This window comes from Passer domesticus, chromosome 5, assembly GCF_036417665.1.
Source record: "Passer domesticus isolate bPasDom1 chromosome 5, bPasDom1.hap1, whole genome shotgun sequence".
In the NCBI taxonomy this organism is placed as follows: domain Eukaryota; kingdom Metazoa; phylum Chordata; class Aves; order Passeriformes; family Passeridae; genus Passer; species Passer domesticus.
In genome coordinates, this window is record NC_087478.1 from 52,234,681 (window position 1) to 52,258,195 (window position 23,515).

At 40.2% G+C, this 23,515-nt stretch overlaps 3 protein-coding genes across 3 annotated transcripts in view; 2 read left to right on the plus strand and 1 right to left on the minus strand.

Moving 5' to 3' along the window:
* Positions 1-1,576, plus strand: part of ALDH1L2 (aldehyde dehydrogenase 1 family member L2) — a 29,274-nt gene extending 27,698 nt beyond the window's left edge. The window contains 1 exon segment of the mRNA XM_064420461.1: positions 807-1,576. Coding sequence (XP_064276531.1) covers positions 807-862 — 56 coding nt within the window. The 3' untranslated portion in view covers positions 863-1,576.
* Positions 1,577-2,073: 497 nt separating this feature from the next.
* On the minus strand, positions 2,074-6,266 carry NOPCHAP1 (NOP protein chaperone 1). Its single transcript, XM_064420465.1, has 4 exons — positions 6,171-6,266; positions 5,448-5,534; positions 4,339-4,475; positions 2,074-3,250 (listed from the first exon to the last, which is right to left on the minus strand). The coding sequence occupies exons 1-4, from the start codon at positions 6,220-6,222 to the stop codon at positions 3,065-3,067; spliced, it is 462 nt and encodes a 153-aa protein (XP_064276535.1). The 5' UTR covers positions 6,223-6,266; the 3' UTR covers positions 2,074-3,064.
* A 2,834-nt stretch (positions 6,267-9,100) lies between these two features.
* SLC41A2 (solute carrier family 41 member 2) overlaps positions 9,101-23,515 on the plus strand; it is a 42,972-nt gene continuing 28,557 nt past the window's right edge. Inside the window, exons 1-5 of the mRNA XM_064420462.1 lie at positions 9,101-9,236; positions 15,471-16,202; positions 17,426-17,533; positions 22,182-22,253; positions 23,054-23,198. Of these exons, the coding sequence (XP_064276532.1) occupies positions 15,648-16,202; positions 17,426-17,533; positions 22,182-22,253; positions 23,054-23,198 (880 nt within the window). The 5' untranslated portion in view covers positions 9,101-9,236; positions 15,471-15,647. The remainder of the gene's footprint in view (positions 9,237-15,470; positions 16,203-17,425; positions 17,534-22,181; positions 22,254-23,053; positions 23,199-23,515) is intronic.

The window sequence follows — 23,515 nt, forward strand, 5'->3', positions numbered from 1 at the left end:
TTGCTACTTCAATACCTCCCATTCAGTATTTCCTGTATATTTGCTAAATATCACAGAATATTCCTCTCCAACTACTCTGAGAGCAGACAAATAAATCACAGCTTTTCCAGAGCTCTGTACAGGGTACAAAAGGCTGTCAAGTAACAATGGTATTGGCCAAAATATTCTTTCCCTCAGAATGCTAATTTAGGTTTCTCCTCTAAGTAAAAGCGTGGGAAACTTTTTTTATATCTTAAAATGTCACCAAAATTTGCCAACAGACACAGAAAAAGATGCATTAAAAATATTATTTTCAAAACAACTTTTTAGAAAAGTGAAGTTTATTTTGTCAAAGAAACCTTGCAAGTCTGGACAGCTCAAGCTTCACGGCAGAGAAAAAAGGAAAATCAAATTTAATTTCATTTTTGCTTTTGGAATCTCCAAAGACACCTCCTGAAACCAAAATGAGTCACGATGTCAGGGAAAAAAAGATTAATGATTTTCACACAGCTTCTCTACCTCTGACCTTTAATAGAGGGGAAGCAAAGCTCATAAATACACCTATGAGCCCCCAGTGGCCATCTAAAGACTACTGCTGCTTGGGGAGCTGCTTGTTAAATCCAGTTCCTTTTTCTTCCACATCTGTTGGGTCTGGCCCCTTGTCAAACCAGGTCTGTAAATCACAGTGGGAAGGTAATTAGTTTTCATTGTTCCTGAAGAACTCAAATACTGGCTGGAGTGCTTCAAATTTTTTCTTAGTAATAGTTAACAGTCTGACAAAATTCATTTAGCTGCTGTTCTAACAGGTGAATATTGTGCTTGTACAGGTGAAGAAGCTCTTCACGAGTATCTCAGAACCAAAGCCATCACTGTGGAATATTAAAGTAACAGCTTCACTTGGGAAGCAGACTTTCAGCAGAGTTTGGATCTTGATTACCACACCAAGCGCTCGATACCACACCTAGGATAAGTCTGCAGTGCTACAACCAAAAGAACAAAGTAAAATACTCATTCCATGAATAAGTTTCTGTAAATTAGGTCCAGATTTTAGTCTGACAGACAATGGCTTTTGGAAATCACCCTGAAGTTATTTAAATTATGTAGCAGCAACAGTTGGCAGCACAATTTCCTCCCATCTTCCCCCCCCACCAAGAATATGGTTGTTTCTTTTTTTTAAACAGAACTGAAGAATAAGTTCTCACACATCTACTTCCTGTTTCTGTGACATAATGTTTACATGATCATTTAAAATCTTTAGTCATTAGGCTTTCAAAGTTGAACTAGAACATACTGATTATGCCATTTTTGCTATAGACCAGTTCAGGCTTTACGGTAGCAATTAAACACTCTGCTCTGGTGACTTTTCAGCAGTACAGAAAACCTTTGTGCCATAAGAAGTAAATCAATGCAAGGAAGTGCACTTACTATGATCTTTGTATAGTACATACAGAGTTCAATATTGGTGTTAAACTATGCATATCAAGCTAAAGTTACTGAAAATATTTTCTACCTTTTTGTTGATATGGAATGTGTAATCTGCCTGCAGTTTGAAAGGTGGTTACATTAATGGATTAAAATCACATTTTGTGTCTCTGCACATGGACTGTAATATGTGTTTCATACTATATGATTATTACTTTGTATTTCACACTTTTGGGTTCTTTTTAATCTCTGGGAAAATCCCTTGTTAAATGACCAAGGTCAGATGTTAGCTTTCAAACTTTTTTCAGTTTGGAAGAAATTTTCTATAGATTGAGACCTTATTTAACTAAGCCTGTTAAGACTCCTTGCTCTTAGAATGCAAAAACACCCAAAGCTTCATTTATTTGTGGCTGCTATTAAAGGTAGCAGTCTGCTTCTTTGATCCCCATCCTTCCTCTTCACTAAAATATTCCATGATTTAATCAGTAAATCATGTCTCCATCTTATATTTAAGCCACATTGTAAAAGAAAGACTAGAATCCCTGTTATTTCTTACTACAAATACTACAGAAACAGGTATTAAAACTAGAACTTCAGGTACAGGATTCAAAATAAATTCTATAAGTAACTGCAGGTTCCAAATAATGACATTAAGTGTAATATTTGAGCAAATACAGTATTGAAAATTTTACTTTAATGGTGTAGAATATACAAAGTTCCTTTAAGAAACAATGACATCCAGGAGCATGACAGATACTTCTGAAATGCAGACTGATCTATGAAGTGAATGTAATAGCCCAAACCATTGTATTTGATCACTCTGAGGTTAAGTATAAATGGGACACACTTTCACTGATTCTGGTGTCACAACTGTGTCAAGCCAACTTAAGTACAGGCCAGCTGAAAAGTCACCTTTTCATCCTTCTGTCAGTGACAGTTAACAAAATGGAGATTGGAAACGTGGCAGGGAAATTGGGGGATGAAAAGTGTAGTTTAAAGCCACCATAACACCCCAGAGGCAGCCTTGATCCTTTGAGTATGGAGGGTGTTTGCACCACAGCCACAAAGGCTTCCCAGGAGCCTGTAAGCTCGCTGTGCTGGTGTGGAGCCCAGTGCAGCACACAGGGTAAGTACTAAGTGACCCTTTGCTGAACTCATGGCTGTCCTTACCCAGGCTGGCTCAGCTCTTGAGCAGTCACTGCCATTAATGCATTGCAGACTTACCTCTGGGGTACTTAAAGATCATGTTTAATAGTGAAGAGAGTGTACATAACACTTCACAGGACATGGAATATGAAAACAAAGCTTCTTTCCTGGTTAACTCTTTCTTGCCCTCATCTTCCTCTAAAAAAAAAGTCTTCAACAAAGCAACAGAACAAGAATTTTCAACTTTCAAGTGCCCCTTTAGCTGTTTTCTTGGTGTAATCTACTATGAAATGCATTTCCCTGTTATTTGATGAATAAAATCACACTTAATTCTTCAGAAACCCAGCCTTCCCCAGCCATGAGTGGATCCTGAATTCTCCACCATGTAAGCTATAGCATTTCACAGGATCCTGAGAGATGCTACACTGGGAAACAAAGTGGTTTTAAGAGACAACTCTTCAAAGTGAGAAAATATTATTTGGTTGGTTTGGGTTTTTTAAAGTAAAATAAAATGGATTTACTCATTTGCTTTGCTGTCCAAAATTTCTATTTTGCCCTTTTCTCCCTTTTGTTGAGGAAACTTAATATTGTCCACTGTCACTTCATCAGTTACAGAGTCATCTTCATCAGATTCTGAGTCATCTTCTGAAGTCAGCAACTCTTCATCTGTATCAGAATCACTCAATTCAACTACGGCCACATTCTGAAAAAAAAATAAATCTTGGTTAACACATACTACATACAGATATATATATATATATATATATATATGTTATACACACACACTACAGCACTTTTATCACTTGAGTAAAACAAGGTGAACACATTAAACAGCCTGCTACCATAAGAAAATCACACCCACAATAAAAAAGACTTTTGAGTTTTCCAGGGATTTTACAAATATCATTAAGAGATTCATAAATATTATGGGCCTATAGGAAATCTAAGGCCATATTTATACCACTGTCAAAGAAAGAACTGAGTCAATAGCTGAACTCAGATTGTCTAAATCAGGTATTTAAACTGACAAGCAGCAGGCATCAAAACTACTTTTCAGTAAAAAATTCAAATTATGTAATTTAGTGTATAAGGGGTCACGACAAAAATATTATCATGTGTAGATATATATATTAATATAGTTTATATCTTATAATGTAGTAGTATTCAGGGGACTACAACTACGCTAAAATAACAAGCAGTTTAAACCAACAGAAGATTTACTGAAGAGATCTCATATATCCATATACAGAGCTATAATTTTTGAGGTCTGCTTAGCCAAAAGGCATTTGGCTGGGTCATGCATATATATCAGCTTCAAAATATAGTTTTCTTATACAATTGTGTGGCTGCAGCACTTCAGTTAAAACCAGAAATAAAATATTTATGTGACTGTAAATAAACAGACAAATACCAGCAACAAAGGATCACAACAACACTAACAACTTTTCTAAACCCAAGATCTAGTAATTCCTAAAAACAGCAACAGAGCAGAGCTGAAAGCCAGTTATTACTCTTACACTAAAGCCTTCTGTTATGCCTTACTAGGCCTTATATTGTCCAGTTTTTAAACATAATCACCTAGATGACATTTAAAATACCATTTGTGACTACTGATTCAGAGTTGTAGATTCAAAAGCATGTCTTATTCTGTTCTTGAACTGCTTTATCCTTTGTGATTAAATTCTGCAAGTATGATGGTAAAGACTTCACTTTATCATATTACTCATTCTAAGATCAGAGTGTTATTTTAATCCCATCTAGACAGATGCTAAAATAAAAAAATGTATTTACCATTTCTATAACTTTTTCTGTTTCACTGTCTAGATGTTCAATATCAAACTGATGAGCAGGTGCTGTTACCATTTTTCTTTTGAGCTCGTCATTTGCCTGGGCCATCTGTGGTAAAAAGCTCTGTACTCGGTCCAAAACTGAAAAGAAACAATTATCACACACACACACACACACACACACACATATATATATATATAGAGTCAAAGAGATGCTCATTAGTGCTCACATTTATACCTCAGATATGAGCCTTTATAACAGATTCCATTTCAACTGTAATTTCCAGCTGTCTACAATAATTCAGTATAGACTGAAGGTTTCAAAGAAGATGGAAAAATTAGCTGTAGCAGATGCCACGATGGACTAATGAAAGATCAACATAATTAACAAAAGAAACTCTGAAATTAAGATGGTGGAAGAGAGACAGAAGCTCCAGACTGAAGTATAAAGCACTTATCCTCTACAGCTCAGTGGGACTTCACAAGAATTTTAATGTAATCAATGGAATTAGGAGAATCACACTCATAACCCTTCCATGAAGGAAGACAATATTTTCACCTCCAGAATTTCTTCAAATAAACTGCTCCACACATGCAGATGAGCCAAACACTAGTTTTCTTTCTTTAAGAAGAGCTCACTGTTTCAGGTGAGCTCCACAAAAATCTAACAGGTATAATCAATCTTTGAAACACTGCCATCTTTGTAGAGACTTTTATCCAACAAAGAATTCAATGTAACAATCTTTCTAAATTTCAGCTCAATCACAAAACATAAAATAACAGGAGTCCTTTTTAAAGTAAATACTTTTATACAACAAATGTATTGTACTAAGAAATTACTTCTAAAAAAGAGATAAGAAGCCCAAGCAACAGCTCTATACTGGGAAAGAACAATCTGCCCCTAAATCTTAGAGCTGTAACGCCTAGCATTGCAAAATCTAATTTTGCAGCAGCACCACTTATGTGACTCACCAGTGGGAGCAGGACCTACCACCTCTAGAAACTGAACACAAAAGCTTCTCCGTTTTCAAGGAAAGCACCAAAGCAAAAGTTGTGTCACAAATGTTGCCTACTACCAGACACAGCACCAGGGACAAGCTCCTCCGTACTCACCACTGCTCCTTGGCACCTTTACCGTCTGTAAAGCTGTGGCCTTCTTGCTGCTACATTTTGAATTAATCAGCAAAATGTCTTCCAGCCCTGCAAACAAACAAACAAACGAGTATTGAAGTGCTTAAGCTGACAAGTTCTCAGTGACTGCCATCTCCTTTTGCTGCTCTTGGAAGGAATACTGGGCTATACAGGGTCTCAGCCTGCAGGTCACCTCTCACACACTCCTTGAGCTTAAGCCAAAGCTGTTTGTGAGACAAAGCGTGGTTAAGCTAGAGTTACAACGCACAGAAGAACCTCTCACTCCCCCGTGCAGGGCACGGCCAGCGGGAGCTGGGGCGGGCCGGTCGCGCTGATTCAAATCGCGGTGCCGATCACCTCCGCTGACCGCGGCCAGCAGCAAACGGGTGCCAGGGAATTCGGCATTAATTATCCGCATTATCGTTATGACCACCAACAGAGCGGTATCGTTAATTAAAGCGCAGCGTTCTGCCTTTTTAGCTTTTTTCTTTGTTCTCATAAAAACGTCGTTACGATTTCCCATAGTTTAACGTGGATTTCCCCCTTATTCGCTCCGTGCTACCCCTTCCCGGCAGGGCAGCTCTTCAATACCCGCGGCATGCAATCACCAGTGGGCCACCGGCGGCCGACGAGCCCCTCCCTGGGACCACCAGGCCAAGCCGAGCCCCGCCGGGGCCGGACCGGCCGGGCCGGTGCCGGACTCACCTGGCCGGGGCCGCACGTCCAGCAGCTCCCGGGCCGCCGCCGGCCCCGCCATGCGCCCGCCCGCGCGGAAGTGGAGCGGCCCGCGCGCTCGGCGGCGGCGCGCCCCCTGCCGGGCGGGAGGAGCCGCGGCGCTGCGGGGATGGCGGCGGCGCGGCCCGAGGCTGCTGAGGCAGCGAGGGCAGAGGCACGGACAGCGGAGTCCTGGCCTGCGGGGGGAGGGCACTGCCAGCAGCTCGAGGCTGGTGGTCCTGCTCCTCTGCTCAGCCCTGGTGAGGCACATCTGGAGGGCTGTGTCCAGTTCTGCGCTCCTCGGGGCAAGAGGGACACGGAGCTCCTGGAGCGGGGCCAGCGGAGGCAACAGCGGTGATGAAGGAACCGAAGCGTCTCTTTAAGAGGCAGCTGGAGGCCTGTTTAGCCTTGAGAAGAGACAACTGAGAGATTTCTTCAGTGGCAAGAGTGACAAAAGGATGGAACCAGGCCCTTCTTGGTGGTACCAAGCAACAGGACAAGAGGCAGAAAGTGATGCACAGGAAGCTCCGCCTGAACACGAGGAACGCCTGCTTTGCTGTGCAGGTGACCACACACTGGAACAGGTTGCCCAGACATGTTGTGGAGTGGAGATATTCCGGAACTGTTTGGACATAATTCCGTGCAAACCCTGCTTAAGCAGGGATGTTGGACCAGATGGTCCACTATGGTCCCTTCCAACCTGATTGATTCTGTCATTTGGCACAAAAAGTCCATCCCATCACCATGAAGAGTCTGTGGAACCAACCTGCTAGCTGGTAACATCACCAGCCTGCCAGTCTATCAAAATGTTCCCATTTTCATTTTCAGAATTTGATAAATGAACCTAATATTAAATATCAGAGCCTGAGGGAGTTTTAATCATCCTTTGGAAAAGAAACTTAATAACCACCAAGTTCAGCTGACACTGATACCAACAGCCTGTTATACAGGATTTCTTCTGCAATCTCTGTCCTTATCTGTTCTGCAGTTTGTGTTCTTTCACATCTAGACAATATGAAAACTGCAAAAAGAAAACTGAATGGTTCATAAGAAACAAGATAGGAAGTCCAAGATGAAAATGAGAATAAATAGTAATCAGGTAAGTGGTGTTTAGGGCCCTCATTGCAAAGGACCCAGAAAAATGACATTGGAAAAAACCCAACCACACAACCACCGAGATCCCAGTATCTTGGAATTGACATGAATAAGAAGCAAACCCTCTGCAAGGCCTTGAGACCACCCTGCTCTTTTCCTGACAGACTGTCCAAATGAGTGTCCTCTGCCACCTCCCCAGCCCACCCACAGTGCCAGGTGCATTCCACTGAATTTGCTACCTGCACCTTTTCTCCCCAGCTGCAGTCCAGAATTTCCATTTCCCAGAAAAATCCCACTGCTAGCTTTAATGACTGAAAAATCTTGAGGGCTGAGGTTTTTGCCTTGGGCCTCAAAAGCGAGACTTTCTGACTTTGTACACAACCCAAAACAATAGTGTGTGAACCTCAAACGATATCCTTCATCCGTGGGTATTATGTGATTCCATGGAGGGTGGGGCATAATGCTGTCAAGGAACCTGTAGTAGTGAGTGATGAAGTGATTGCCCAAGATAACCAGACAAGCAATTAGAAAAGCCAGAAAAAGCACCCTCGGGTGCTATTCCCAAACCTCAGGTTTACAGTCTCACCTGTTGGCAGATGTGATCTTTATCTGATTTGTAGGGTAGCCCAGCTAAGTATCCAAGCTGTGTAACAGCTGAGCTCACACAGGCCATGGGTATATAGGGTTGCTACTAGGGTAGGGAAGCTACAAATCTGCAGCCCAAATCTCCTAAATACAGGCTTCAGACAGCTGAATTATTAGCTCTGAAATTTGGGCTGCTTCATTCATTTAAGGTGGTGGTATTGACGTGAATGTTCAAGCTCATCCTGTATGTTTCACTCTTGTAGTGCAGAATGTTTTGGCCCCAGTCCTGCAAATACATTTCCCCACTGCAGCTAACTCCAGTTTATGGCAAACACTTGGTGACTTGCCCATACTGTCTTTTTTTTTTCTCTCTGTAGACAGGAAAAAGGATGCTGTGGGCTTGGGTGCTGTCACCATCATTAAATCTTCTCTTTTCATCCTCTTTCTTTCTTTCTTCCCTTTCACCTTCCAGTTAAGGCATCCTCACCACTTCAAAGTGTCAAGCAACTATTGAGGAATAATACTAGTACTGATAATAAATGCACAAATTTAGCTGGCTTGACCGTTCCAATGTATTAATGTGAAGTGTTAATATAAAGTGTTTTTCAAAACAGGAGTCTAGCAAGGCCTTGGCTCCGTACTTAGTTAAACAGAGACAGCTGATGTCAAGGGAGGAACTTGCAGACTTACACGCTGTTTGCAGGGTGTACGGTCCAGTTGGGCAAGAACAAGGATATTCCAACTGACCCAAACACTTTACAAAATTGGATTCCTGAGGAAGCTGCTGTTCACCAGCTGGCAGGAAAGAGCGACAACGTCCTGGCAGCTGGCAGTCAGGAGTCAGTGCAAAACGGCGGCTCCTGTGCTACGGCCAGGAGAGCTTCTGCGAGTGGAAGCAAAGGCACCGCCGCTGCCCGGGGAGCGCCCTGGCCCCACTCCCCAGCGCTTCGCTTTCCCGGCTGCGGGCACCAGCCGGGCCCTCGGGGGGCAGCGGGGCAGCAAGGCCAAGGGGCCGCGGGCGGGTCTCGCAGCGCGGGTAGCGGGTATCGGGCAGCGGGGATTCGCCCCGGGGGCCGGGCTGGGAGAGCCCACGGGCAAAGCGTCCCGTCCCGTCCCGTCCCGTCCCGTGGCACGGGCGGCGCGGGGCGGCGGCGCTCGGCTCCTCCCTGCCCCGCCCCGCGGGCTCGGAGCGGCCGGTGCCGGCGGCGGCGGCTCTGCGCATCACGGGCCACATCATCGCGGGGGCCGCGCGCTTCCGCGCCTGCTCAGTGGCGGCGGGCTCACCTAGCGCGGAGCTGTCACCGCCGCCGGCTGCTCCCGCCCCGCCGCGGCGATGGAGCGCGACCCCGCCGCGCTGCCCGCACCGCTCTCGCCCAGGTGAGGGGAGGGCGCGGCCCGAGGGGGCGGCGCGGGGAGCGAGGGCAGCGGGGCCGGGCGGGCCGGGGACCTGCCGCCCCCGGCCGGGGAGGGCGGTGGGGGCCGCGAGCGAGAAAGTTTCCCGGGCAGTGGCGGAGCCCCCCAGCGCCACGCCGGCACGCCCCGATGCCGGGGTGCCCAGGGCGCCCAGGGCTGGGGGGCACTCGGTGCCGCCCGCCTCCCGCCCCGGCCGGCGTTCCCGGGGGAACGGGGCTCGCCCCCGCCGTGCTGCGGGCCCGGCCCCCGCACCCCGCAGCTGCCCCCGGCGCCGGGCGGGCTCCGCTGTGCCGGGGCCGGGGCGCGGGGGCTGCCGCGCGTTTGGCCGCCCGCGCCCGGTACCGTGCGCTCCTGAGAGCCCCGCAGCGCGTCTCGTCATGTGCGCGTAATTATGCACCGCTCCAGGTAGCCAGCACAATGAGCCTTTTCTTCGGTTTCTCTGTGCCTGCACAAGACCTGCCCAACATTGCGAGTAGCCCCTATTCCTTGGCACTCTTTACAGCCGTAAGTGCAGGCAGTTCTGTGCCCACCTTTGCGCCCATAAAAATGTGCCAGATGGTCACCGCAGATGCATCGCTAGACAAGCATAGAATAGAGCCTCCACCTGAACAGCACGTGTACAGACTTCAACGACCGTCTCTTTTTTGTTTACAACCGTTAATTAATGTGCCATTAAGTGCAATTAACATGGAATGGCACATCCATTCTCTTTCCATACTTTTCTGCCAAAACGTAAGAGGTTTTTGTGATTTATTCTACTTTACTTTCTACTCTCTCATTAATTCTCAGTTAACTTCAGGTTGTAGCTGTCTATTTCTCTAGTTTCACTAAATGTTATAATTTCTGCTTCCTCCGACCCACTGTCCAGGATATAGTTGCGTGTCTTCTTCACTCACATTTGAATCTAACTTATAGACCTCACTACAGTATGTGGATCATATAAAATAATTGTTTAATCTTTAGGAAGAGTCCTAGCAATGTTTAGAATACATGCCTAGTTATCCTCACTTTACCAGTTTAATAATATGTGTAAAAAGATGAGAACAGATAGGATGACCTGTTTTGGCAGCATTCTCTACGTGTACTGCCCTAAAGAGATTGTGAAACTGGATCCATAAATACTGTAGTATGCCTGGTAGATACTTCAGGAGGAAAAATAACAGTGTATCATTTTCTTTTCAAATACAGGTAGGATATTATCCACACAAGCAATAGGGAGTCTGTATCCTAGTGCCTGAATTAATAAGTAATTAATCTCTCCTTAGTGATGACAGTAGAGACCTGTAATCAGGATCCCAAAGAGTAGTTAGGATTCATCCTGGTAAATACTTACTGGTTACTTAATCTAGAGGACTGCATTAACTCTTACATTTCATACTTACCCACCTGATTTTATGGGCTGAATGAAGCACGTGATTGGCCTGGTATTTTTCATGCTGGTATTCCATTTGGGTCATTCTACAACCAACCACATTTCACAGCCTTGCTGCTGTGTTTTGACTCTGTTTTGGTCTTTTCTAGATGAGTTGCCTTAAAAGTGCAGAATGAAACCAAGTCTTTTTCTCTCAGTGGCTTTTATCTTCCTTGGGGCCCAAATTGAAAGCTGCCGTGTTCAGGAAGTGGAATGCAGCAGTCTCAAACTTGTCTGAAAACTGAGCCTCTGGGCAGCAGGTTGTTCAGTGCCTTACTGTCAAGAAGGCATCTGGAGGTTCTTTAGTCTGTTTTTTTCCTCTTGTTATTTGTTTCTTTTGCTGTTAATTTAGCCAGCAACTGCCATACAATAAACACAGTGTTAACCAGTTTTCTGCATAGTACTTAAAAATGGTATGTAATGGTCTTATATCTGCTTTGCATGCACCATTTGTTGATTTTCAGCATGTTTTGCAGCCTTTTACATGCTACCCTCAATATCTGGTATAAGTAATCTTAGCCCAGTGTACCGCATTGGTTTCTGGATTCTGTGGAATGGTTGATGATAATACAACCTGTTTACTCTCTGTAATGCTGAGGTGATATGATGTAGCATTCCCTTTCTACTGATATCCCCACTACACTAATATAAATGATTAGCCATGCTTGTGATAAGGGTGTCAGTGTGATTCTGACACTTGTATGTATACACAATGCAATAGTGGAGAAGAGGCCATGCAGATCACCTGTATTCTGAACTTAAAGAATGCTTCCAAAACCTCATCTTTCCAGCTTTACAGAATCTCAGAATTGCTGAGGTCAGAAGGAATCTCAGCAAATTTTCTCTTCAGCCATGTCTGCTCAGTGTAGGGTCAAGAAGAACAGGTTTCTTGGGGCCGTGTCCACTTTGGTTTCAAATATCACCAAGGATGGAGTCTCCAGAACTTGTTTGAACCAGTGTTCAGCCACTGTCATGGTATAAACGCTCAGCTTTTTCTTATATTCAAATGCCATTTCCAGTGTTTCAATTTGTGCCTGCTATCTCTCATCCTTTCAGTGAGAAGAGTCTGGTTTCATCTCTGAAGACACAAAAGAAGAGTCTTTCATGCCAAGGAATAATCCAGCTTCATCTTTGCTTATTATGGCAAAATATTAAAGTTCAGTGTTTTGTTAGTGTTTCATATTACTTTCCTGAATCTCTTTCCAAGGCTTGTTCTTGTCCTGAGAGACATTTCTCAGACAGGCATGTTTACACAATTGTATTTTATTGTGGGCCGCCTAGAAGTGCAGTGTAGAGATTATTAATGGTTTAAAAGACCACCTGTAAAAAAATGTTGGCAACTTTTAGGAAAAGCAGGTTTCAACTGTGGTATGATTAGCTTTGGGTCCCATGAAAGCCCTCAGAATTATTTAGATAGATGTTATCTTTTGGTTTTGTTAGCCAAGCTGTGAAAGAAATCAGAAATTTCCCTAGACCTAAACTTTGGTAAGTATTTATTTTAGCCTGTCATAATGTTTACTCTACAGAAATTTCATGCTTGCTTCTTCCTCCTTCCCGTTTTTTTTTTTTTTTTTTTGAAGGTTCTTAAAAGGTCATGATGATTTATTGAGTTCACACTTTAAATGAATTGTTGGCAGTCTAATATCTATCTGATCAAATTTAGCTGTAGAATCTGGTCCCTTAATCCTGCTAATGCTAGATGTTCTTTAAACCAAGGGGAAGTAAGGAAGAAGCATTTTCTTTCCCATGCTCTTGAGAACAGCATTATAGGTGTGTCTGGAACAATGTGGACAATTATTTGTGCAATAATTGAAGAGAGTTCTTTGAGCTTCTTCCTGAACAGTTGAATTTTTTTGGTCATTTGATCCTTCTCAGATGAAGCAAGCCAATCCAAGGTGAAGGATGGAAAAATATCATAATGATCAGGTGCTCAGTTTCATAGCTGAAGTACCTGAGATCTTTCTAAAGCAGCTTTGCTTTTCCAAAAGTCAGCATCTCTCCCATTTTGTGGTCCTGTTTTCTACAGCCTTTATTTCTTCCTGTCCATCACATACACTGTCTCCATGTGCATTTTTAAAATTGCTGCATACATTGTATTAACTCTTATGGGTAAAATTGGCTTGCTCTCTTTTGGATTGCCGAGTGTTTCATTTTTCAGGAACACATCTTGAGTGAATGGCAGGGTATGGCTGAATTTCTTATTTGTTTGTGTTTACAGAACTATTTGTTAATGTTTGTGTATGCTTGCAGGACTGAGAGAAAGAGGTGGGTAGAACATAGTAATTGTTATGTGCTATGAAATATATGAAGGAAAAGAAGAAACTATTGAAAGTAGATACTTAGGAAACAATATGGAAGAGGGAATAATTATTTTCATAGTTTGGGCATAACTTATTATTTTCCCTGTAGGGACAAAGACAAGGTGTCCTTTCATTTCATATGTAATATGCCAGCTATGAAAAGTTTGAGGCTGCTTCCTGACTTCTCAAAGGTTCTTTGTCTCTCTCTGTCTCTCTTTTTTTTTTCAGTACTTAATCTTTTTCTGTAACCTCCAGATTATATGTCAAGAAACCAGAACCACTTATCTTCTCTTCCTACAGAGACTGGGAAGGAGATTTTTGAGATTTTAACTGCCTTTTCTTCATATGAATTACTTGAGCAGAGCTTGTTTTTTTAGCTCCCATATTTTTCTAGACAACACAACAACATAGGCATTTTTCTTGTCAATGATAAAGCTTCTCAAGAAGTTCTTGTTCTTCCTTAGAACAACATGAACAACAAGGTTTGCTGCATCTTGTAGGTACAAAATACCCCTGAAAACACAGCAATTATTAGCATCCTGTAACTTAGGATGTAAATATTGCACCAGATGACATTTAGAAAATTATTTTTGTTGGAACACATGTTTAGAAATGAGTTACATTTAGTTACATTTAGAAGGGTTCATAGTTATCTTCTCTCTGTATGCTCTGAAGGAACAATTACTCTTTCCTATATATTGTACTATACAATACTTTTCCAATCTAAACAATTTTATGGTTCTGTGGTTTTCAGTTTATCTTCTTAAATTCTCATTTTCCAGCATTTATCACTAAGTTCGCATTTTGTCATGCTAAGTCTTTGTGGTAGGAAAAACATAAATGGCTGTCATCCAAACTGCTTTGTATTATTCCATTGCTAGCCATCCACGCTAGCCCTTCCTCCATTTGGAACTTGACCAAATAATTTTTCTGTTCCCCTTTTTTTTCCCTTTTATGTATGATTTCTATTTCTTAATACTTTCTTATATTAAATGAAACCACAGTCTTATCAAAGGATTAATTTCTTTAAAAACCCAATAAAAAAAATTAAAAGGAGAACAATCCATATGTTAAAAAATATATGGATAATTAACCCAAATATTTTTGGCCGGGGTTCCAGAGCAGTGAATAATTTCCATGAGTCACTGGTCTAGCACTCTTGTGATGCGACTGGAGGACATATGGGAGAAACTCAGTGAGAGCCAGACTCTGCATTGCTACAGCTGTCAGAAAATTCTATCGATGCATTTTCCTGGGAGTGAAGTGAAATCCTTCAATTTCTTCTTCTTGTTCTGGTTTTCTGTAGCATGTAACGGAGCACCATTTTGACCTGTGGTTAGAGCTGCTCCAGGATAGCAGCAAAAGTTGTTTTGTTATTCCTAATTAAAATGTATGGAAACCAGAATTTAGGCCTAGGAGATATTTATGCCCTGAAAGGGAAAGATTCCACAAAGCACAATCTGCTACAGAGTGGCAAAAGATTGCAGGAATCTTGGTTACTTAAATTCCTCTGTTGGTCTTGTGGAAAAAAAGATTGCTGTGTCTTGCAAAACTTGGCTTCTTTCTAGATCAAGCCATACATTTCATTGTCATTTTAAAAATATTTGTTTCTTGGTCAGAGCTTTCTTGGATAAAGTAAATGGTAGAGGGAAAATCATCATGTTGCTTCTGAGTCTTGTTACTCAAAAAACCCAGATCTATTAGTTCCGTGAGCAGCAGGAATTTTGAAGTGGACTTGCTCTGGCCATATTGGAGTGAGTTAGCTCATGTTTGAAGACACCTAACAGCAAAGGCACAAACCTGGATCTCTTACAAGGCTATTAGTTGCTAAAAGCTTTGACATCTCCACTCCCTGTAAAGTCTATCTGAAATGGCTCTAAAAATACTGGATGACTTAAAATCTTTGGAACAGAGGGAAGTATAGGAATCATAACATAAAAGATATGATCATAGGAAGCTGAGTTTCTTAGGAAAAGCAGATTAAAAGTCCTCCAGCTCTAAAATATTTTCATTTCCTGCAGTCTGTAAAAATATATATTTTCACAGCTTTGCATGGATACAAACTCATGTGGAATTGTGTTATCCTACATCATGCTGGTGCAGTCTCCCTGACCATTGTTTCTCTGTTTATGCCAATCATTTACTTGTATTTATCGAGTTTAGTAATAAATACCAAAGTCAGCAAAGGTTTGAGTCAAATTAGAACTGTTTTTTTAATAAATTGCTACAATTATTACCACAACATGAAGATTGAAGAAAAGGAACATAAAGTGGCTTCTGATGAAGGGAATGTGAAATGACTTGAGACTGTCAGTACATCATTGTTTATTTTCTTACCATGATGGAAATGTCAAAGTAGAAATAACTTCACCTTAAATCATGGTAAAGAAAAAAGATTGTGATCTGAAAAATTAAACCAATATCTTGTGTATTCTATAGAGTTAAAATTTTTTAGAAGTAAATATATACTTTCTACTTTTTTTGCAGATCCACTCTTGCTTATGGAATTGTTGAAGATTTGAGAGCAATGGAAAAACACTTTTGCTTGCAAAAAAGGAACATTTTGGTCCACATGTAAGTGTGGCACTTGGTGACTCACCTGCAAGATTTCTTGGCTGACATCTGAAGAACAAAGTGCTTTTCAACCCATACTTCTGTAGCACTATGACTAACTGTAAAGGCAGATCTACTATCTCCAAAACAAATAGCAAAGTCCATGACAGAGAAGGCTTTGTAAACTGGACCATAAATTTTAATACAATTCAGTCTGATAAATTTTTGAGGCTGCTTTTAAGTATGGTTCCTGTTGTTTACCAAATAAACCAAGAAGAAAGACACAAAAAGGTGAATGGTGTCTGGCAAGATGGATTGCAACCAGCAGGACACAATTTTAATGTCAGGTCCGAACCACACACAGAGTACCATCACTTCTCAGAAGCAAGCTTTCATGGTAGCAATGGACACAACTCATCCAGCTGTAGCCCTAAATATGATGATTTTACCAGTTACAATTACTGTGATGGAATGGACACTTCAGAAACAGATGCCATGTTGCAGGATGACACTCTCTCTAGTGACAGTAATGAGGATGTCATTGTGGAAGGAAGTAGAAAACAACCCAAAGAATCGAGCAGTATTATGGCACTGCAGATACTCGTACCTTTTTTGCTGGCAGGGTTTGGAACTGTTTCTGCTGGCATGGTTTTGGATATTGTACAGGTTGGTATTTGCTTTGTAAGACTTTTTTAACCGGTAGTCAGGGAGGTCTGTAGTTCTAACATGTGACATTGTAGATGTCTGCAATATTGAGATGTAATTAGATCTGTGTGTGGTTCTGCAACTATGAACTTATTAAAAACGTTTGAAATAAGCACAATATTTAAACAGAAATACAATACATAAATTAATCTGTGTGGATTTCCCCACTTCTGTTTGGTTTTCCTTCGCTCAGATATAGGAATTTCTTTAGCTGCACTTAAAGAGTTTACAAAGTTAATTAAAATAGGAGGAAGAGGTGACAATCTTTGTCACTCAAAATCTTGAGAAAGTAAAGGAAATTTGGACTTCAATCAGTTGAAATGGAAAGAGATTTTGTTACCTCAGAAAAAAGTAAATAAAATTTCACATACAAACTTTACTGCTTCCTTGGGCTGTTTGACACCAGTCTGGTGCTTTGTTCATGCATATCTTACAAATTTATTCTTTGTACAGATGCTTTAATTGAATAGTTTTATTTTCATTAAAATAATAATTTAAATTATTGCACATCCCTGAATAAAAAGACAATTTACACTTTTGTTAGTTTAGTTAGAGTTGGTAAATTATGACAAATTAAATACATGGGTTGACAAGACATACAAAGTAGCATAGCATTGCAGGGCTGAGAACTTGGTGCACAAAAAAGGAAAATAATTGTCTTTAAAAAATCTGGGTTTTGGAAAGCTGTGCCCCTGTAAATTTCACACTTAGAGATAAAATAATAGACAAGCTTTTTTACTTACAGGCTCTATTTGTCAATTGTTCATATGACAATTAAATCCTTGCTGGTTTTATGTGAGGTTTCTACACAGCTTGAAAGGAAAAGATGAAAATATTGAAAATTAAGAGCAGAATTCAAGAGCAGTGATAGTATCTGGGACTATTTTAAATAATGAAAAACAAATATTCAAATTAATGACATCTTTTTTAAACTACATTTATTTTAAGGTAAAGTATTATACCTCTTGCTTATAGCCTTCTCATCTTTGAAGTAGTAATATGCAGTCATGTATCTATTCTATCTAAATAGGTAACAGTTCTGACTTCAGACTTTTAGGTCTAATACAAAAATATTAAATTCCTTTAGAGGGTTAAGTTACGATTTACAGAATGTTTTGAATAATTTGTGGATGGTCTAAAGAGAATTTTTCAGTTAAATGTTTCCCACTGTATCATTTGTATAGCACTGGGATGTGTTCAAGAATGTTACTGAAGTCTTTATCTTGGTTCCTGCACTTCTTGGTCTCAAAGGAAATTTGGAAATGACCTTGGCATCCCGGCTGTCAACTGCTGTAAGTAACTTTCTCTTCCTCTTCACTCTTCGGATACATGTTTAAAACATTTCACAAAGGAAACAAATCTTTGAGACATGAGTGCTTTATGTTTATGAATTCATCTGGCTGTTATGGGACAGTTTAAATGTTATTAAGTTGGCAGAGTTAAAAAGGTGACTCTTGTTTCCACACATCAAAGCTTCACTTCTAAAGTCTCTTCCAACTCATCATTCAGAACAGATAAAGCAGATTTTTGAGATTTATAGGTGTATTGAGAGATCTTTGACCTTGAGGGATTTCAAATAGGCTAAAAAAAGTTTGTGTTTTAAGCACATTTTTAGCTTTCTGGCTAAACAAATTTATTTATTTTTGTTGTGGTGAGGTTGTTTTGTGTTTTTTTGGTGTTTGCTTATTTTTTGTGTGTACCAACACTGTAATGTAGCATAATTAGGTTTTTTCTGTGTGTTCTTTCTCATGTATTTTTATAGCTGTTTTTTTACATTGCAGGGGATGTTATATCCCTTCATTTTTCTAGTCTAAGTAAGCCAGATTGTCTTCCTGTATATCTTTTGTGTGTGTGCAAATAACTAGTGATTAGATCAGTCTCATAATGTGGCTAGGCTATTTCTGATAGCCGCACTGGGCATCTCTCTAAGACTGCCTAATGCAGTGCTTCTGTTCTGCAGCAAGGCCCCACTCTGCCTCTTCCTACTTAAATGAATTTTTCTAGTACACGTCTAGTCAAAGGTGTACACAACTCCAGATGAGATTTTACTATGTCTTTGTAGAATATGGCTCTTGAAACTTTCTAGGGTGTTATGTACTTTCTTGCCTAGAAGAGTTACCTTTAAACCTTTGTGATCAATGGCTGTGCCCTATTATTTATGCTTTTGTTCTTTTCCAGCTGTCACTCCCATCTTCTGGCAGCAATATTATTAGTCTATAAGTGCATGACCTTGCATTTCTACTGCTGAATTTTATCAGCCTTTTTTTGCTGCTGTAACCCTCAAGGACATTCAGTTTTTGTATTGTATTACAATGTTTTGTATTGACAAGGTCTCCCAGTGTTGTGTCATTAATAAATGTCATTGCCACATTCTACTGGGTTGTTGCCTGAATGCACACTGTGATGGACATAGCCTTGGCAGTCCTGTGAGGGTTTGCTTGTTCATGCCCATTACTGAAATTGATTACTTTCATACGTAAGGATTGACATGTTCTATTGTATCTTTATCAACATCATCCTTAGTAATTCAGTCTTGTTTTCTGTTTGATTTTATTGCTCTTTCTCTTCTGAGAATTCTTACTGTTTCTTAACAGTATTTTGTGTTTAAACCTTACTGCCTTTACTGTCTGGCATGAATGCTTTTGTCTATTACTTTACCTTTTGGTTTTTGTTGACCTGTTGCTTAATTTGTTTCTGACTGGTACAGTTTGTGGTCTGAGGATTAAAAATACTTGTATTGCATAGTGAAAAATACACCAAGTCCAAGCTTTACCAGTGCCTTACTGAAGGCTTAAAATGAAGAAGGCCAGAATACACTTCACCACTTCTGCTTAGGTTAACGTGATCTTTAATTCTGTATCTCAGTTGAGCTTATGACCTCTGCCAGATCACAAATCCAGAACTTGTCTGGGTCCATCAGTGACTGAATGCCCCGTCCTCACCAGTGCCATCACATTTGTGAACGTCACAGCTCAGGGGATGTTTGGAAAAGGGTCACACAGACCCTTTCTCTGCACTGTGACTCCTGACCTAGGTCCTTATTATCCACCAGCTGTTACCAAGACAGGAGCTGATTCCCCTCTGACACACAGATGAAGGATACTGGAGTTTCCACAACACAGGCTGCTTGTTCAGTGGATAAACTAAGAGAACAATCCTGTACAAGATAAGAACAGTATACATAATTCATTATCAAGGGTATGCTAACAAAATTATATTTAAGTTTTTTATGTTAAAAAAAACCCTCAAAAACCCAACCAAATAAATAAAACCCCAAACCAAAGCTGTGGAGACCTGTTACAGGTCATGGCTTACTGCTAGACCTGCAATTTACATGCCAGTTCTCTCAGAAAGAGGTCATTCTGAGTTTTGCATTCTTCCCATTGATTTCATTTACCCCTACTCTCTTCAGCCACTCAGCCTTTGGTCCTGTCATCCTCATCCCAGGTGAGAACAGGAGGAGAACATTAATTCAGAGTATATCTAAACAGTTATTTGGAACCCATTTGCCTGATTGATCTTCCCCTCTCTGGCCTACATTTGCCCTTTCTGGCTCCCCAGCAGACACCTGTCTTTAAGTAAAAGCTAGACGGTGCCCCTGTGACCAGCTTTACCTTTTGAGGAGGAAATTTCTGACATGAGTTCAGCATTGCAGTTAATTAGTGTCCTGCTTGCTCACTTAGCTTATTATTGCATCTGAATTTGCAGACGTGTCTGTGCTCTTGGGGCTGTAAATGAATTATATTTACTTCATGGTTAATCATGTAGTCAGCGAAAAAGTAGTGTCTTCTTAGCAAATATCCATAGTACATCAGTTTCTAGCGTTGTCCTGTCACTTTCCTTCATCTTGCTGCCCAAATTTCTCCTTTAGCTGTGTCTTACTGATCACTCACAATTTCCCATCCACTTTAGAATCACTTATTTCACTAAATCTGTCTCAAGATCATGTTTTTCATCTGTCCCAGGGTATAGCTTGTACTTCCCTTTGGTGTTAGTTAGTGTGAACTTTCCATACCCTGGCAATCTTAACAGCATACTTTTTTAAAACATTATTTTTATCCCACCAGAAGTTACTTCATATGTAGAATACAGACAGCAAAGAGCAAAAAGGTGCTTCCGGAGTTCTGCCTCTGTAGAACCTTCTGTAAGCCCTTCTGCCTCTGCCCTCTGCTGTGCTGGCATAACTGTGGGAGGCACACTTAGGTCAACTGCCCATTCAAGCACAATATTTATATTGTGGTTTGTGTCCTTCAGTTCTTCAGCTTTCGTCTGTTCCTTGGGTCATTCTTATTGTCTCAAGTCACACTGCTGTCTCTTCTCTATATTCCTTTTTCATTTTTAAAGAGCAACAATAGCAAAAACCCCCAAAGACATAACAAACCACCAATGCCAAAACACCGCTTATTCAGTCATTCCTGTAAATTTGTGCAGACTCTTGTTCAACTGTGTGTTCTCATTGTTAAGCATTAGCAGTATGATTTGACAAACCTTTTGTTTAGGTCCATCTATTTCACAGTATCATACTAAACTTGATCTCAGTTTATAGAAATTTGCAGCTGCAAGAAGTGGTCCTGCTCTTTCTCCCTTCCAAACCCTGAGACACTTGTGCAAGGTTACATGAGTGGATGTGATGGATCAGATTGCTCTACAGACACCTTTTCACTCCCTGAATAAAAATGTTTTCCATCAAATCAGCAAATTTTTGGTGCAATGAACTCACTCATGGAGCTGGTTCAAGAAAGAAAATGTGAATGTGTAGGTGACAGTAGGAGAAAGAAGAGCTGTGGCATTTGGCAGGAGCTCACCTTTAGGATTAAGCATTTTGCAAGATTGCTTTTTTTAACAGGGATCTTTGGGATACTTTTCCAAAACTTTTTCAAAGGAGAGAAGAAGTGAAACTCTCAACAGCCTGCCATTTTGTTCATTTACTATATATATATTTAAGAAGAATGCAATGGACATTCTTATCAGCAGTTCCTGAAACAGCTGCTGTACTACCTAAACTTACTGGATGTATTTGCAGAGCTTTCACTGTAGTTTGAACATTATAAAATATTTATAGTGTGATTGAGATAAAGTGCCTCATTATATTTCTGTTCTTAAATTAGCATATCTCTTAATACTTTGTTCCTTTAAAATTACTACTATCACAAAATGGAAAAGAAATTGAATTGAAATCTACTGAAAAGGAATTACCAAAAGATGAAAAATATATCAATGAAGTACTTTTATTTTTTGAGAAGTATATCACCTTATAAATTAGTATTGTATAGGAAAAGCCACTAAAATTTATGCTCAACATGTAAAAAATGTTCTGTTATCTCAAAAATTAAGTTATTTTAAACGCAGACATACTGCAGTGGTTTGTATTGTTCATCAAATCTTGTCCTCTAACGCAAAAAAAGCAAAAGTAGGAAATACATTATATAAAGGTGTGTATGTACTTTTAAATTTGTTGGAATAATTTATTTGCTAGCTTTCAGCTACTACCTTAATACTGGACTTACATAATTTATAGCATCAGAAATCTCTAGCAGTTCTGTATAAATGAAAAGTTAGAATGCTAAACAGTATTAGATTCTAGCATTTCTTATTTTCAGAATTTAAGCACCATAGAAACAAGCTCAGTCTAAAGGGATCTTCCAGCCTCTGATCTAATCACTGGTGGTGCTTGGACATTCCAGGAATGCAGGATGGCTCTTATATCTTGTGGAGCAAGCTAATGTTAAATAAGTTACTATGTAAAACTCCATCAAATTTAGCTGCTTTTCGAAGGATACTGCAAGTATGATGTAAAATCAAACGCAATGTTTGACTTTTTAAAGATAGATCTGGTTTTTAATCAAAATGTTTTGTTCTATTGGCTGAATCATTCCTGGGTATTTTCAAATAATACCACTTTAATCCCAAATGTCTGTCTTTCTCTTCTGATTTTGATAGGTAAATATTGGAAAAATGGATTCTCCCATTGAGAAATGGAACCTAATAATTGGCAATTTGGCCTTAAAACAGGTAAATATAATGGGTTTATTGGATTAACTCTTGTAAGTGAGTGAAGTTTATGCAAAAAGTTAAATCACAAACACTGTTAAGTGTGGAGATGAACAGTGTTAATGGGAAAGCAGCTCTACTACACTGGCTCTTCTCTAAAACATTATGAGGTTATATTTATTAGAAAAAGAACTAAAGTATTATTTGTGACTGCACCAAGGGTATTTCCTTTATCATTTTTCCTGAGAAAGAATCTGAGGGTGATTAGAGAAAAATTTCAGATTCAGCAAAGCCTTTTAAATTTGATCTTTCAAATGTTTCTAGTACCATATTTGCATTGGATTAAATGTTTAAAGGAAGTGTGGGATAGAGCTTTTGGATAATAAACAATATTTAAATAGCTGGGTCATTTGAGGAAAGGAGTGCATGCTCTCCAAAGCAGCTGTTTCTTGAGAGCTATTTCTTATTCATAAGTTATAATGTGACATTCCTAAAACACAGGTGAAATATTTATCTTGTGACTTCCCTGCTTTAAGTGGTTTAGAAGCTTCTTTAGGCATTGGCTTCTTGTAAATCCTGAGCTCCTATTCCTGATTTTACTTTTGCTATTCTGGAGTCTGTAAAATGATGGTAAAGCCTCTTCTGCTGGCCTAAGATTTTTCTTTTCATCATCCAAGTTTGTTATCCTTTCTACAAAATAGATGAGCATGCTCCTGTTATACCTGGCATGTTAATGTAGATAGGAGGAAAGGCTAGCAGAAAATGATTCTGTGGTCCTCCTAAGTCTGTCAATTACTTTATTAATTCACTTTCTTTTCCAGGTTCAGGCAACAGTAGTTGGTTTTCTGGCAGCAGTGGCAGCAGTAGTATTGGGCTGGATTCCGGAGGGCAAATACCGCTTTGATCATTCAGTCCTTTTGTGTTCTAGCAGTGTAGCAACTGCCTTCATAGCTTCTCTTTTGCAAGGTAAATGGGGGGCATGTGTTACTTCGTGGTATTTATTTTTCTGTGGATGCAGAATGGGTCTTATGTTGCTATTCCTTTAAAATTTCAATCCAGTAAGGTACAGTACGTCTGAAAACCAGCTGAGAATGATGCCATTTTGCAATTTCCATATAGGTGGGCATGTTGCATTCTTCTCCTGTCAGTCTTTGCAAAGCTTTTGATTTGTGTGACCTCCTCAGCATATCTAAACAAAAAAGTGTGGTCTTGAGACTTCACCTGCTATGATGCTGAACTTCTCCCCCTGCCTTCTATATTCATTAATATACCAAGTACAAAGT